The 17,179-nt window shown below is 35.9% G+C and overlaps 1 protein-coding gene across 9 annotated transcripts in view; it reads right to left on the bottom strand.

Annotated features, from left to right (window-relative positions):
• Window positions 1-17,179, bottom strand: part of Usp15 (ubiquitin specific peptidase 15) — an 87,124-nt gene that overhangs the window by 17,674 nt on the left and 52,271 nt on the right. For 5 of the 9 annotated variants that reach the window (XM_027392281.2, XM_027392282.2, XM_027392283.2 and 2 more), the window contains 2 exons: window positions 15,996-16,140; window positions 598-771 (listed from right to left, as the gene is read on the bottom strand). In XM_027392281.2, the coding sequence (XP_027248082.1) occupies window positions 598-771; window positions 15,996-16,140 (319 nt within the window). Of the gene's footprint in view, window positions 1-597; window positions 772-7,419; window positions 7,570-15,995; window positions 16,141-17,179 lie in introns of those variants that run through there. The other 4 variants (XM_027392284.2, XR_004771600.1, XM_027392285.2 and 1 more) reach the window with 4 other exon arrangements.

Genomic DNA, 17,179 nt, shown 5'->3' with positions numbered 1-17,179 from the left:
ACACAAGTGTGAGTTTGCACCTGAGTGCAGATGCCCATGGAAGTCAGAAGAGGGCATCAGATCCTCTCCAGCTTGAGTCACAGAGGCATTTCTGAGCCACCTGATGTTGGTGCTGGCAACCTGGGTACTGGAAACTCAAGTCCTCTGGAGAGGTAGGAAGTGCTCTTAACTGGAGCCATCCCTCTCCAGCCCATTTCCAGACATTAAGAAAACAAAACCACTCCAGGCGTTGGTGGCGCACGCCTTTAATCCCAGCACTCAAGAGGCAGAGGCAGGTGGATCTCTTTGAGTTCGAGGCCAGCCTGGTCTCCAGAGCAAGTGCCAGGATAGGCTCCAAAGCTACACAGGTGTCTCAAACCCCCGAAAGAAAAAAAGAAAGAAAGAAAGAAAGAAAGAAAGAAAGAAAGAAAGGAAAGAAAGAAAGACAAAAACAAACAAAGAGCCCTAATCACCCACCCTGTCCTGTGCCCTGTGTCACATGGATGGGATGACACTGTAATGGGACATCATCCCTTTCACCTTAGTATTTTTTTCTTTTCTTTCTTGATTTTCTGGGGACAAGAGCACACTTGCTGAGAGTAAGCTTATCATACTCACCTTAAATGCTCTAGGAGTGACATAGCTGAACTTTCCAGACCACATCTGCTTGATCAATTCAGCATATGACTTAGCTATTTCACCTCTCATTCCTAAGGGATTGTCAAAATTCAGCTCTTCTTGGTACTTGTCATTGAGGAAATATTCAGTAAGTGGAGGTGTGTTGCTCAAACACTGCAAGGAACAAAATACATCTTAAAGTAAAAGTAATAACATAAATACATAATGTTAAAATGAAGAGTGAATCAAATCAATTTACTCTATCATATACAGAAACAAAAATGGTCTCTTGTACTAATTAACTGTCACTCAAATGGGGCACTTACTCATTTCACAAACTTTCAATCAGTTACTTATAATAAAAATACTAATGTGTGTTGCTGCAAAATCTACATTTAATTCTGACCACAGCAAACTACCTGTTAATTGGGAGAGAAGCTCGGAGTTCTCTTTCCTTCTTTTACTTGATTGGTAAGAATTATGGATTGTCTAATCATCCCAGGCACCTGAAAATGAGCCTGAGCAGGTAAAAACTGAGATAGCATGCAAGAAAAAAAAAAAAATCACTTAAAAGAGGTACAGATGGTTCATGATATCCATGGCCTCAATTCAATTACAGATAGGAGAATATTTGGGAAAAAAAGTTACATTCATACCTAACAAAAGTTTTTTGATCATTATTCTTTAGCTGGTAAAATGTAAAGGCACTATAGGCAAGCTAGAGATGATTTAAAATGTATAGGAGATACCTAGGTAATGTGGTAATTGTAAGTCATTTAATATAAAACACTTGTGTATCAGCCGGGCATTGGTGGTGCATGCCTTTAATTCCAGCACTCGGGAGGCAGAGGCAAGCGGGTCTCTCTGAGTTCGAGACCAGCCTGGTCTACAAGAGCTAGTTCCAGGACTGCCTCCAAAGCCACAGAGAAACCCTGTCTCAAAAAACCAAAAACACTTGTGTATCTGTGGATACCATGACAATGACTGTATTTACTGCTTCTGCAGCCAATGCCTTATCATAAAGGAGTTTTTAAACCTGTCATCTGGCTGGCAGTATTTATAAATGATAGTATTGACCAGTAAAGCCTAGGAAGACAACTTTGGGCAAACCCTGTTTTTTTTTTTGTTTGTTTGTTTGTTTTTTTGGGGGGGAGTTCGAGGCAGGCTTTCTCTGTGGCTTTGGAGGCTGTCCTGGAACTAGCTCTTGTAGACCAGGCTGGTCTCAAAGTCGAAGAGATCTACCTGCCTCTGCCTCCCGAGTGCTGGAATTAAAGGCGTGTGCCACCACCACCCAGTTTACAGTTCTTAATACAATAACAATCCAATTTTCTTTTATGAGAAAATTAAAAACTGCAACAAAGTTCTCCAACTTGTTTTTTATTTGAATCAATTCCTGATAAAACATTTAAGAGATGGTAGAAACACATTTTCCCACAATATTTTATCTTATGATGGAATAATTTTAAATTGATGATGTATATAATTTGACCTCAGTAGGAGCCATGTTACTTTACTAATGAATGTTTCAAATATGTAAAGTGTTACATACAGTATAATTATCTAAGTCATATAAATAGCCATATATACCTTTTTATGCAAGAATGTATTTTTCTTGGAGTCAAGTGACAAAGTGCTAGAAAAGAAATCAGTTGCGTGTGTGAAACATTAAAAAAAATCATTCTGTTCAGAGTTTCAATAGTCATGGAAATCAAAGTTTTGGGGAGCTGGTATGCAACTAAGTTGCATAAAGTTAAAAAGGCTTTGTAGTGATGTTCAACATGCTGGGATTATGAAGATAGTTTAAATTATGACCATATTATGTAGTCTGGTCAAAATACCAATGTAAGCATATTCTTTTACTTAGTTCTTTCAAGTAAATTATGATACTCTTTTTTTTTTTTTTGGTGTCAACTATACTCACTTATGTCTACTAAGTCATCATAGTTATCTATAAAATCTGAATGTAGTCTAAATTGGTAGTCAAGCCCCAACCCTCAAGAGGACCTTGGAAACTTTGCAGGCCTTGAGAGTCCTTTACATTTGCTTCCAGTATTAAAAAAAAAAAAAAAAAAAAAAAAAAACAACTTTGTATTAAGAGAAAATACATAGGGAGTTTATAATGTACAAGGTAATTAAGGGAAAGGATACATTCTTTTGATCCCAAATCCTTTTATGTCTCAACAATCATATATCCCACTTGAGTTTCATTTTCTTCTTTTGTTTGACATTTCACTTTTAATTGCAAATGAAGCACTGGAGGGAGGGCCAGGCAATAGAGACCTCATTAGAAGAACACAGCTGCAGTCACCTAGCAGCACCCTCTCATTTGCCACAAGTAGCAAAGGGGCAGTAACAGCAATATATAACTAGCTCTTAGTTTCCAAATCTTCATATTTGATTTGGTTACCATTATTAATAATTAATTAATAAAGTCTATTATTACACTTATACAAATAACCAAATTTATGGCTTTACCAAATAGTTCAAAAAATAAGCGGTGCTAACATGAATAATTTCTGAACATTATTTTTAATAAATTATTCATGAGTATTCTTAACTTGCAAGACCTCCCAAATACAACTAAAAAAAATTTTAGCTCTCTACCAGTGATCTTTTAAGCGTGTTTAATATTACTTCCTTACACTCATCTTAGAACCCAGTTCTCAGATATTCCTCTGACAATAAATGAATGCCTTTACTTCTTTGTGCACTGACAGACAGTCCCTTAACTTCTATGCTTCCTCTCAATGCCACACAACTTCACCTATTTGAAAACTATCTTCTCGCCATATTAGTTCCATCCTCTAAATGAGATTCGGGTATCCCATCTGGGATGTGCTCTCAGATCCTCAATGTTTCCTACTGTGCTTGTATTCTGCTTAGTGTTCACTTTCATTATAGCACTGGTTTTATGATATGTAGTAACATTATTGCTAGTCTACGTTACATGGGCTGTGACCTTCATGACAGCCTTCATATATCACTTGACACTAGTCATTACACAATAAATACTTACACTTAATAAAAATGTTCTGCCTGTATTTACTAATGTATTTATTCTGTTCTTAATTTTTCTTATTACTTAACACAGAATGCTCAATTCATTTTTGTCTAATGAGATAAGTAAGTATACGCATTATTTGAAAAGCACCCTGAAGCCCCAGGATGAAAGCAGGCAGTATGTTGAACACTGTGCACCTTTATGTCTGCTTTTCTCCTGACTTTGCAGTGAGCCTCTTTGACTTTGACTAGCTCCTATTCTTACAGAGACACATGCCAGTTTGAATTGATTATACTTCAGCATCGACACACTGAAGATGAAATACAAATACTTCTAACAAGTGGGGGCCTGGACTACTTATGGAGATAACACATCCAATATTTAAAATTCACTCTGCTGAATATAATGCATTAACAAACTTTCAAGTTATATATTCCTCTAACAATTTGTAAAAGCACATGAATATAGAGACCCCTTCCTTAGCTACGCAACCGTTTTACTAATATACAAATCATGATTGCTTAAATAAGTGATGTCAGAATTTTCTCCTAATCTTGAAAGCACTGGTACATGAGCAGTTATGTTCTTTAAATCATGTAACTTTTAACAAATTTCAAGACAGTATTAGAATGAAGGTCAAGCATCCAGTTGTCTCCATGTCAAAAGTGCTGTTCTATCTACATTCAACACCATCATTTGGGATGAAAAGAAGAAGCCAGTTTCTTGGTTGTGGTGTTATTTGATGTGAAATTACTATATCATTTAGTGTTTTCATATGAGCCTTTCCTAAAATGAGAAAAGTCTTCAGTGACTGAAACTGGATGCTTAGACTGCCTGCCATCAAACATAATATTCTAAACAATAACTCATTTTTAAAAAAGTAATTCATTTATTTTATGTGCACTGGTGTTTTGCTTTCATGTATGCCTGGGTGAGGGTGTTGGGTCCCTAGAACTGGAGTTACAGACTGTGTACTGCCATGTAGTGCTGAGAATTGAACCCAGGTCATCTAGAAGAATACCCAGTGCTCTTAACCACTGAGCCATCTCTCTAGTCCTAACAATTCCTTTTTAAAAATGTACATATATGCATGTTTCTCCATATTTAAGGTAGGAAATTACTCTTTTAGACTCAAAGATAGTTTGAATGATACTAAAAGTCTAATTATCATGTGTAGCATAAAGGCTTCATTGACTGTTAAAACTAAGCAAAACAACTCTAACTTCTTAACATAAATGGTTGTTGTTAGCAAAACCAAAACATGTATGAACACATTATAAGAAAAACCAAATGCATAAACAGCATTAGTAAATATATTACTTTTGGCTATTTCTGACACGATACTGTTCTGTTAATTTACTGACATCCAACCACCTGACACTGTCAAACATCAAAATCAAGAAAACTAGATTGAATTATCTATAATAAAAATGGGGTCCAAACATGAGGAAACGTATGGATATTAAGACACACAGGTATATAAGTTTTTGAGATATGGTTCTATTATATAAATATGGAGTCCTGTTCTTCCTCCCTTAGTTTTCTCAGTACTGGGAAAAACAGATCTTATGTTCTATTTTATTTAGAATTGGGTTTACAGTTTGTTCCTCAAATGGGGGAAAAAATCCTTTGAAGATCATATTAAAGATAAAGTAATACCATACTTGATAATGTCATGATGAAACTACCATCATGTACAAACCATCTATACTAATTAAGAATAAAGCAATAACCAGACAAAAGAGATTCTTAATAGCATCTTCAACTCAACACAAAAGAGGAAAAAGCAAGCAATTTATGTTAATGAATAAGTAAGGTACTTGTCAGGCTAAATATTTCTATACTTAAGTATTTAAGAACGGATCCCATGCAAGCTAAAGTGTATAAAATTGGCAAGGACAATAGAAATTTAAGGATGAGTAATCAATTTCATATTTGGTCTACATATATGGTAATCTTTTTGCAATTACTAATTTAGCTTTCATGACACAATGATGAGAAACAAGGCTGAGTAAGCAAGCTACTATATAAAGTTAATGATTGAGGAGAAATGGTAGGAAAGGTGATATAACATAGTTATGACAGCATGCATAAGACTTAAGCAAGCAAAAGCCATACCAAATCCCAGCATGAAGAAAGGAGGAGGGAATAAAGTCCCATCCCAAGCAAAGAAGCTAGTGACAACTAATCACTGCTGAGAAAGGGAGACATAGTTTTCTCTAAAAGTGTAATCCCTGATAAGTTGACCATACTCCAGTGGCAGGCCAGAAATATAAGGGCAACACAATTTGGAGTTTAAAAAACAACAACAACAAAAAACAAATTACACAAAGTTAGGTAGATCCGGGAAAAGGGTAGGAGGAGTGAAGTGAACATGATCAAAAAACATTGCACACAATTCCCAAAGAACTAATTAAAAATAAATGATGTGTATAAACAAATGACTTAGAAGTGACTGCTCACTATCTGTTTCTCAATGGGGCTGCATGTGCTTGCATATTTTAAATTGGAAACTGCAAAGATTAGTATTACTGAATTTAAATTAGGAATATATATATATATCTTAATATATATCATAACATATATATCTTAATATATATCTTAACACACACACACACACACACACACACACACACACACACACACACACACGTATATCTTCATTCCTTAGTTTAATGTACTCTGTGGATGTTCTTTCTCTGACATGCATTGTTCCACCTTCCTTAGTCTATCAGGGGGAATTAATATTCCTTCCTCTGGGTTCCTTTGTACTTCCAATTCAGTTGTCAATGTTAGTCACACTGCACCTCAGGACCTAGACAATGCTGGCTAAACAGCCCAAAGAGGTGCTAACTGAATGACAGACAGCCTATCAGGTAGAGACCAGAAATAGTCTTGAAAGAGACTTAGAACATCAGGAGAGGAAGGGACTCAGAAGGACACTTAACTTGCACCTGGTATAATACTTATCCAAAGGTTAGATACATTCAAGAGTCCTCTTTTTTGGGGGAGGGGGAGGTGTGACAGGATTTCTCTGTGTAGCCCTGCCTGTCCAACTCAGAATCCACCTGTCTCTGCCTCCCAAGTGCTGGGATTAAAGGTGTGCACCACCACGTGGCTCATGAAGTCCTCGTAATGCCTGAAGAGGCATTATGTAAGCTTCCTAATGAAGGAGCATAATGATTGTCAAAGCCTCAGTATCTACCAAACTACATCTATAGAAGCTAAAACTGCTTTCCTAAATCTTTAGCCAGGAACCAAGCAAGAATTCTACAGGAATTCTAAAACTCAAATGTCCTACCCACTGGGCATTCTGCTATATGGTTCAATGTAAATAGACCTTTATCTACTGCAACCTTCAAGAATTATTTAATAAAGAAATACAGAAAACTTCAAGTATTTTAAAAAGAATTATGTACAAAAAATAACCTAGTTTTAAGCATCCTTAGTCCAACATCCTAAAATGAGAACACTATGTGAAATGTTTTGTTACTTAATGGTGGAATGCATTGCACCTATTTTTTCTTTACATACACATACACACATCTTTTCATAATTTACATTAATCTTTTTGAAAGTAAAAGACTGAATCTTTGACTAAGTACGTTCTGGCCAGTGAGACTGATGTCTCCTGAATTCTCTGATAAAACTCTTAGGCAATGTATGTTGAGTCTTAATTATAAACTTCTAGTTATTTTTATTTTTGGTTAAACTGAAGAACTCAAAGTCTTACTATACAACCAAAACTGAGTCTGAAATCAACATATGAATAGTTAATAGCCATCCCATAACTTGTAATGAATCTGGAATTTCCCCAGTACCTGGAAAATAGTCAAAGTAATCCCCTTCAAAAAGAGAAAGTTGTCTTTTGTAAGGCTGAGTGTGAACACTCCCTCTCTGATCTGCTCGGGTGCTCCAGTAGCCCAATTCTCAAGTGCTCATGTATGCTCACTACTTTAGTAAACCGGTAACTAGAACAGGAAAGAAAACACACTTAAGTTTTCATCACCTAAAGCTTCTGAGACTTGTAACTCATTCCGAACTGATCAAAACGAACGTCACTCACACTTTTAAAACAATAGCTACTCCTTCAAACTGAAAATAAAAACACAATCCAGTAAGGGACTTGCTCTTATTTTCTTATGATTTTAAAAATAAAACCCAGAGTACCTATGTTTACAATCACTTAGAACAGTCTCAAGTAACTTTTCCTGAATTTTTAGTTAGGTGAATGAGGGCTCTTGATTTTTATGTTAACTGTTGTCCTTCTCATGACAACAGTATGAGCATTTTAAATGGCATATTATAACAGAAGCTGTCAATTCTTAGCAAGATAACCAGCTCTAGCTCTTCATCCCAACAGTGGGCACTGGCAAGCAAGGCAAGCATTCATGCTACACATAGGGCTTTGTCAAGATGATTTAAAAATGAGTCTTTTAATCATAGACATTTTTATTTTTTTAGGATTTCTTCCAGAAAAGTAAGATCTCAACACCCTTGAGATGAATTCTAAGGATCTCTATAAACCCTATGATGCAAATACAATTATGGCTCTTTTAGCTTTGTTTCTATTTCCCAAGCTTTATTTATTTTTTTTAAAGAACAAATTTAGGCAAATAAAAGTAAATATACTTTTCTTCATTTATCTGTTGCTATAATTTCCCCCTTTCAAGTAGTCAGTAAGGTGAGACCTACCTCTACTGAGACCCCTGGTATCTTACATCAAGTAAAACTCCCTCCTCTGCCTTCTGCCCTACTCCCACTTTTCCTTCCACCTTTTTGCTGATCCAGGCTGGCCTGGACTTCAGAGTCTCTCTACCTCAGTCTCCCAAATGAAGCTTAGCCACCACATCTAGCTAAGCAAATACATATTTAAAGGGAGGAATTCTGTGTTGGACAAGGATGTTGTCTTCATGTTATCATGGTTAGTGTAACGCCTAGGCTTATGACATGGATAAAATTAAACATCACTGTTATTATTTCTTCATGGAGTTTCTGTATGTTGTATCAAACCCAATAAAGAATTATTACCAAAGTTCTAGAAGTATGACAACCGATGAGATACACTTTGTTGGGTAGCAAAGAAATATTAATCCTTTCCCCCCATCTTGCATCTATAAGATTGACAAAGGATAATCCTAAATTTGTCAAAAAGATTTCAGTAAGTATACCCTTACCTTACTATAAAGTATGTAATTACCTTACAAATTATTATATTAAGTACATCCTGTAACTATGGATGTCACTATTTTAAAAAGCTATTATTATGACTCTCATATTGAACAGCACAAGAAACTGAATAGAGTTCCTGTCGAAATAGATATGTACGAGTCTGTGATAAATTACACTACCAACAAGGCACTAAGACTATTACACACTTTAGGTATAGAGTATTTTAATGAGGTTTTAACACTACTAAACTTCCATAGCAATTAGCTATTTAAAAACATTTTTAGCAACAGGCTATTAATGAGTGATTTGTATTTACATATTTATAAAAAACAAGAAAACCACATGGTTCAAATAATTTTAACAAAGTTTAAGTTCTCCTTTTTTCATAACTGCCTAATTCAATTTTAATGTGAAATGACCTCTTAACTCATTAATTAAAACTGACACAATAAAATAAATGTCAATATTATTATTATTATTTTGGTAAGCAAGATAGAAAAAGGATTTAAGAAAATAATGGTTTGTCTTATTTTTTTTAGTATTTATTCCTTTGTCCATAATGTTCAGTATAAAAATATTTTTAGATCAATGAATATTAAGACTTGTGTGATTTGTTAACTGCTTTAGCTTTCTTTCAAAGGCACGGGATGGGAAAAGTGTAAGTTTAATTTATTATACTCTTTAAGATAAACAATGCAGTAACATACTTTTCTGTGTCAACTCACTACAACAGGCCAACAGGCCCACAGGCCCATGCTGACAAGAAACAGAAGTGGAAGTGTGAGTTATGAAGCATTGGATTGTTTTTGCAAGAAAAAAATTATGAAATCATTTCCACAAGTATTTATTATGGAAAACCAGTATTTCAAGAGAACTGTAATGGTAGAACTAATATTCTAGAAGAGTTACATTCATATGATTCACTGTAAAACCATGAGGGAGAGATTCATTGCAATGCAGTGCTGGTCCAGACAGTCATGTGACTAACAAGGCAGTCCAATCCATTTGCTATATCACATTGGTTACAATTGTGGGTCACAAACTATAATGTTTATATTTTTTGTTTATATCTCACTTCAGTTGTAAGAAGTTAATATATATTGCAGTTCTATTTAAATTACTGTACTCTTTTGTAGTTCTTTTGTAGCTCTAGAAATATTCCAAATAAAGTACATGCCTGGTAAATCATTTTTTTTCTAATGCAGTATTTCTCAAGTCAATTTTGTAAAGGTATTAAATGAAAACAAAACAAAAAACTTACAAATCACTAAAGATTTTAGCACCTTCGTCAGACAAAATGAAAAAAAAAATAAAAGCACCATACAAAAACCAGCCTGATTATTATGGAAATATAAAATTTACTCTATTCAAATTGACACAGAAAACTTTGATCAGTTACAATTCCTAAACCCTTGTCATCATGAGCAGCCTAGTGACATCACACACAAATCATAAAACTGTAAGAAACACTGTGCTAGAATCATGTGGTATTATACTAAATATTGAAGCTATAAAAGAAAATTAAGGAAAGCCTCTGCCTTCTCAATGATCACTATAGATCACTCGGTAGAAAGGGACAGAAGGAAGGGGAAGTGCTAAAAGTATAAACAAAGAAATCTGACACCTTAAATTCTAAAAACTGAAAGTCCTTTAGACTGATCTGCCTAAGGAGATAAGCTAACCGGTTACAATTTAAATTTTATCCTTAGGTTTCTAAAGAAATTAAGCATGTGATAATCCTATTTGCTTCTTCAAACAAGGGATTTGGAAGCAGTATACTGAATGACCTGGGAGATGATGAATGACGCAAGAGAGATAACTTGCAGATATATTTTGGTGGCTCACACCATAAAAGTAGCTGAGTATTGAAAAATGTACACATAAAGGAAATGACCAATCTAAGTGCTATGTAAGATGTAGTCAACAGGACTTGGGATGGCAAGTCTCAGGTTTTGACTTGGGTTAGTAGGTGAATTTAAGAAAATACAATATGGTTATATATACCAACAACCCCAGCACCCAAGAGACAAGGAGGAAAACTGCTGTGAGCCCAGGGTTATCTTAGCCTAAACAAAAAGTTCGAGGACAGCCAGAACAGCAGTCAACCTCCCAATCAAGGTCAGAGTCACAGTTAACAGACGTCTTGAGTCTGAGTCATTTGTAAGCCACCTTGGCACAAATATTCACTGTTAAAGCTGAAACTCAGGAGGGAGAATTATACTTGGGACAGACTTGGAATTTGTCAGTATATAAATAGATATCATAGTTTCAAAGGTAAAGGGGCTATAAAGAACTGGGCAAATAGGAAGAGTGATCTTTCAAAAGGCAATTTCCATAAAGTAGTATCCTGAAAGCATTAGCTGACACAGGCTGTTCATGTGTCAAGCTTGTCTTAAGCTCTTTATCTCAGGTTACAGATGAAGAAACCATGAAATTTCTTTATTCAAGGTGATACAATTAAAAAGTGGCAGAGCTACACTTTGAATCCAGGCAGTATGGTTTGAAAAACCATGTGTTTACCCAGCATGCAACAGCTCAGAGTGCAATGAGGACGAACAGCGATGACAAAGTAGGAAGGACCAGACAATTCTTTCCAACGTCATGGTCTTCCCATTCCTATTCTCCATTTAAAACATTTAAAAGACTTGCATATAAGCTGAAAAGAACAGTGAAGAAAGGAAGGTAAAGCACAGGACAATGGAAACAGTCTGGGAAAGTATGAAGACTCCAGCAAGATGGTGGTATAATCACAATGTGTATTACTATTTTTAGTATGGCATTCAGAGACAGTACTGTAAGTACAAAAGGAATCTGGAATTAACATTTTATTTCTCTCAAGCTTTTCCTATGAATGTTTTCTTTAAAAACAGACACTGAAATAATTCTCCTGATAAAATATGTAATATTTAGAAAAATTCTTAGCAATTACTCACAACCTTCTATTCTAATAATGCAAATTCCAGTATACACAAAACAGGGTATATAACTGAAGTACTAGAAATAACCGTTGTATATTACACTAAATGTTTTATGCAATTATCCTTCCCCTTTTAAAAGAGTATTTCAACATGTGAAAAAGTATCAGTAGCATGGAGGGGATTCTTATTCACACTTATAGTGTATGAATGGTGTGCTTTTTGCTAGATTTCTCAAACAGATTTCTATGGAGAAAAAAATAGGAACAAGACGAGGTATAATGTTTATAGCTCTGGTAATTTCATGCTATATCACAGGAAGGACAATCTGAAACAAGATGAATAGTAATGTTCTCTACAAAATAAAACTAAAAGGCAACATCTGCTGGAGTGTGGTAGAGTACTTATGTAACATGCGCATGGCACTGAATTTGGTCTCCAGCACTCAAGGCAGAAAAAAAAGTAATAAAATATCCACTTCTTAGTAAAGCCCCTCTTATTTTCTGATGGCTTTCTAGGGTATTTGGGCAGATAAACTAGTAAAACAATTAGTTTATTTTTCTTAGTTGTTTGTACCCTTCTCATGTGAGCTATGCTCATTTTTCTCTAGATGAATTTAGTCAAATTGTTTCATGCACCACATAAGCAAAAACTGCTTGGAAAAAAAAAAAAAACTCAGGTGAACAAATTAATGTCATTCTAAATCAGTGCTGCCTGATCCCAAGTGAGCCCCCAATCACACCCTTCTAATCCTCTGAGAATGATGTAATGCTGTTTTTCGGGGATAAAAGAATTCATTGTAACTCTAGAAAACATTTGCATTCACAATTCTTTTTTTCTCCTACAAACTTAAGTGTCCTTCCTATATAAAAACACCATAGGGCTTTTGAAGATGTCCTCCTTGGATTTTTAAATACCATCTGCACCATATTTCCTTCATCCATTTTAGGCTTCTGACCTATACTCTCAAACAAGAATATCTGGCTGGGACACACTTCATCCCTGTCTACACTCTGCCCTCTGACCTGCGGCAGGTATCCCAGCCTCAGAGCCCTCATCCAGTAGCTGATGGAAGCAGAGGCAGACATCCACAGATATACACTGAGCTGAAATCTGGAACTTAGTTGCAGAGAGGGAGGAATGAAGATCGAAGGGGTCGGTACCAGGCTGGTGAAACCCACAGAAACAGTTGGCCTGAACAAGAGGGAGTATATGGACCCCAGACTACTTTCTGGGAGGCCAGTACAGGACAGATCCAGATCCCTGACCATGGATGTCAATGAGGAGGCCTCTGTACTCTAGGGGCCCCTGGTAGTGGATTAGTATTTTTCCCTGGTGTAAGAAGGGATTTTGAGAGCCCATCCCACATAAAGGGATGCACTCTCGGCCTGGACATATGGGGAAGGGCCTAGGCCCGGCCCAGGATGATGTGGTGGACTTTGGGGAGACCCCATTGAGGGCCCTACCCTGCCTGGGGAGTGGAGGGTGGGTGGAGTGGGGGATAGGTCGGGGGTGGGGGAGTAGGGGTGAAGGGAGGGATAGAGAGAAGGGATTGATATGTAAAACAAGCTTGTTCCTAATTTGAACTAAATAAAAAAAAGAATATCTGGCTTATGATTATTTACTTGTATGTTTCATAAAACACCATCAAACAATCATAACTAAAATTAATTCATAATCTTCTCCCCACCCATAGTTCTACATTTATCTCTTTTCCACTACCATGATTCTGTCAATGTTAATATTCATTTCTATAATGCATGAGACAGAAACTAGAGGCACCTAGGACTCCTTTTAACCTTCCTTAATTTTAGTGTTTTCTATATGTGAGATGCTATTCTGGGTATGGGGATATAGTGGTAACTAGCAGTGCCACTACATACATACATTCATATATATATATATAATATATATATATATATATATATGTTATTTGTACATGTGTATGGGTGTGTAAGCTAGGAACAGGATGAAAGAGCTGAACAAAAACCCTTAAATACAAATAGCACACCAGCTGGTCATGAGTTGCACTCAGAATGTGAGGAAAGTCATTACTATTTTCCACAGGGTACTCGGGAAGGGCCTCCTTTCTGGCTGTTAGAGACCTGGCAAAGTCAGAGGGCAAAGATGCAGACACTAAGAGTCAGATTGTTACATTAAAACATTAAAACACAAAAACAAACTTTTTAGTACAGTGAGTCATTACAGATAAAGTAAACTTCATGAAAAAGTGGTGGGATATAATGCACCAGGCCTAGATTATACAGGACTTTGTACAGGTTTAAGGATGAACTATGTTGTGTGAATGTGTGTTCATGAACACATAACTATACACACATCTATGGAGGCCCGAGGTCAACACTGGATGTCTTTCTTAGTTGCTTTCCACCATATCTTTTAAGACAGAGACTCTGACTGAACTTGGAGCTCACTGATTTGACCAGACATCATCTCCTGGGATCCTCTTCTCTCTGTTTCCCAGCACTGGATTACATGCCTGGCGTTTTTACTTGGCTGCTGGGGAATCTGAACTCAAGTCCTCAAGGGTGATTACAAGCACTTTACTCAAGGAACCACCTTCCTGTGCCCAGGGCTTAGCCAAATGAAAAGACAGTGTTAAAGGTCAAAGTAATGGAAAACAGTTTCCTTAGGTTGAAAAGGAACTCTCTATACTTCACAGGCAGGATTGAGGGCAGAAACAAAGAAAGCCTCTAAGAAATGAGACTTGGAAGCCTGGAACTTTCAGTATTTTTGTAACATGCACAGGTAAATTATCCTCGATTTGGCTTTCATTAAAAAACAAACAAATAAATAAACAAACAAACCACATTTTGTCCATGCCACGTACTTCACTTATTATTCCACAGTACTCCTTTGGTTCTTCCAACATGGTGTATCTTAGGGGCTTTATATGTGGTTTTATTCCATCTAACTCAATTTACATCTGTGTTATACCTGCTATTTGGTCACGGTTCAAATATGAGTATCAGAGAGGCATGACACTCAGTATAAACTAAGAGCTATCTGGACTGTTGTTACAGTAACATTCCACTTTTCCTCTTTGTGATGCTTATTAAAATTTACTACAGACTGTAATACTGATCTCCCCCTACTAGACTATAAACCTGACAGAACAGAACTGTTTGTTAATAGTATAATTAGTACCTAGCAGAGCAAAACATTCTCAACAGGACTTAAATATTTGCAGAATAAATTAATGACAGCACTGATGCAGCTTATCTGAAATAATTACTGAGTTTGGTAATATAGTATTCAGAAGATAATGGTTAGTCTAAGAGATTTGTGGGTATTTTCACCAATCCATACTCTGTACTTTATCTTTGGAGGTAACCTCCTATGTAGAGGAGACTGAATTTTAAAATATGAACAAAAAATATCAGATTTAAAATTAACAATCAGAATTCACAGAAAAGACAATGTCATTAAGTTAAAATATCAAGAATAGTCTACCCTAATTTGGGCTTTTTAAAACACAGAGATTTTATTTATTAAAAAAAAAAAAAAGGATTAGCATCAAGCACTGGTGGCATACCCCTTTCATCCCACCACGATGGGAGGCAGATGGACCTCTATGAGTTCAAGACTAGCCTGGTCTACATAGTGAGTTCCAGGACACCCATAGCTACAAAGAGAAACCCTGTCTCAAAACAAACAAACAAAAAACCAAAACAACCAAAAGGGGACTAAAGCAACCTGCTCTAATTTATATATATGAATTACTTCAATATATATATTTCTTTCACTACTTCAGATTAAAGACATAAATATCTAACAAACACGAAGAATGAATAGAATGTATGAAAAAGTAAAGTCCATGGAAAGAAATGGGCAAGGAGGCAGTAGCATCTCTTTCTCATACATCCAAACCAGAAGCTCCTGACGAGAAACAAGTTAAAATGTGTGTGGGAAAGGAAGGATGAGTATCTCTATTTTTAAATGTCAAGGCCTCATTGAAGTTTTAAGATTTTCTTAAAGCAACCTCTACTGAATAAAGGAGAGAGGCCACTATCTGCGTCTACTTTGGGAATTTAAATTTCCCGCTTGGAATAATATGTTTCACATGAAGTAACATTTGGTCTGAATACAGCAATAAACCATGTGACCTAACTGGGAAGCAAGGTAACCTACCCCTACCAGCAGCATGAGCCATGAGCCACATGTGCTTGCCAAGCACCCCGTGAATTACACATTGTCAAAACATGTAATATTCTTGTACACAAACAACTGTACTCTTTTTGTAGCAATGAATTCCATAAAACATGAGTTTCAGTCTGTTTGGAAAGACCTACCTGAATAGCTGAGTTCATGAAACACGTATTTCCCAAGTTACTTAAGCCACAGAGGCCTGGTTGTTCATTGTTTCTTCCAGGTTCTGAATAATCATAGTTCTTATAAGCAGTATATGACGGGAGACAGTAATTTGAGTTTTTCACACTGGAAGAAAAAAATTATAAAAATGTAGCCAATTCCATTACAATACACTTACAATAAACAGTACTTTAAGTATATGCAATGAAATATGTGGTTAATCATTAAGTACATTTTACTGAACCCTCAACTGGCACATTCTGAGATACCACTTCCAAAGTAACCTCCTTAATTAAGGCATTCTTTATCCAAGCAACAAAGCACCATATCAGAAGTCACATCACTCAATAAAAGCCACTATTATATCATTCTACCCTGGATTAATGGGAGCAGCATCATGGCTTGCTCCAGTCTGCATTGCTCCATCAAAATTAAAACATTCAGATTTTAAACACCACCCGCAGCAATAAATCATCGCATTAATGTCCCTTTTGAATTAGTCTGCTATGATAAGAGTGAGAACTGCAGGAGCGGGGAGAGCTGGGCTCTAGTTACAGATGAGCACTGAGAGGCCCAAGGCCACTGTGACATCACTGTTGAGATGCATTGAAGATTCTATTTATAGCTTCTAAGCTAGACTAGCAAAATCTAGTACTGAAATGCAGAATGGATCACGTGCAAGCAGATCAAAGCATTACCACTCGCCTTTTCTTCTAGTTGCTGCAATATTGCATTTAACTTTACAAACAAACAAAAAAACCCTCTATAGTCTAAAATTTAGGAAATCAGAATAATTTTAGAATTAAGTCAATAAGTTAAAATATCTTATTTTTACATAATTTTATAAAAAAGATGAATTCTTAATTTTTTATAGGGTAGTTATTTTGTAAGAATATTTGTAAGAGATACTTTGGAAACAGTTCAAAAAATCATATTTTCAGTCCATTTTATTCATTAGGATGAACCTGGACACAAGTCAAGGTCATGGATAAAGTAAATGATGGTATAAAATAAAATGCTATTTTACAAATAAACACAATAAAATCGGTAACTCCAGTAATCCAGTTATTCCTGACAATTTTCTCTTAGTTTCAAATTTTTCATTGTTATTCTATACATTTCACTTTCACTTGATTGTAATGGTTTACATGAACTGAATAATCTA

Source organism: Cricetulus griseus (genome assembly GCF_003668045.3).
Source record: "Cricetulus griseus strain 17A/GY chromosome 1 unlocalized genomic scaffold, alternate assembly CriGri-PICRH-1.0 chr1_0, whole genome shotgun sequence".
NCBI lineage: Eukaryota > Metazoa > Chordata > Mammalia > Rodentia > Cricetidae > Cricetulus > Cricetulus griseus.
This window is presented reverse-complemented; position numbering and strand designations above follow the sequence as displayed.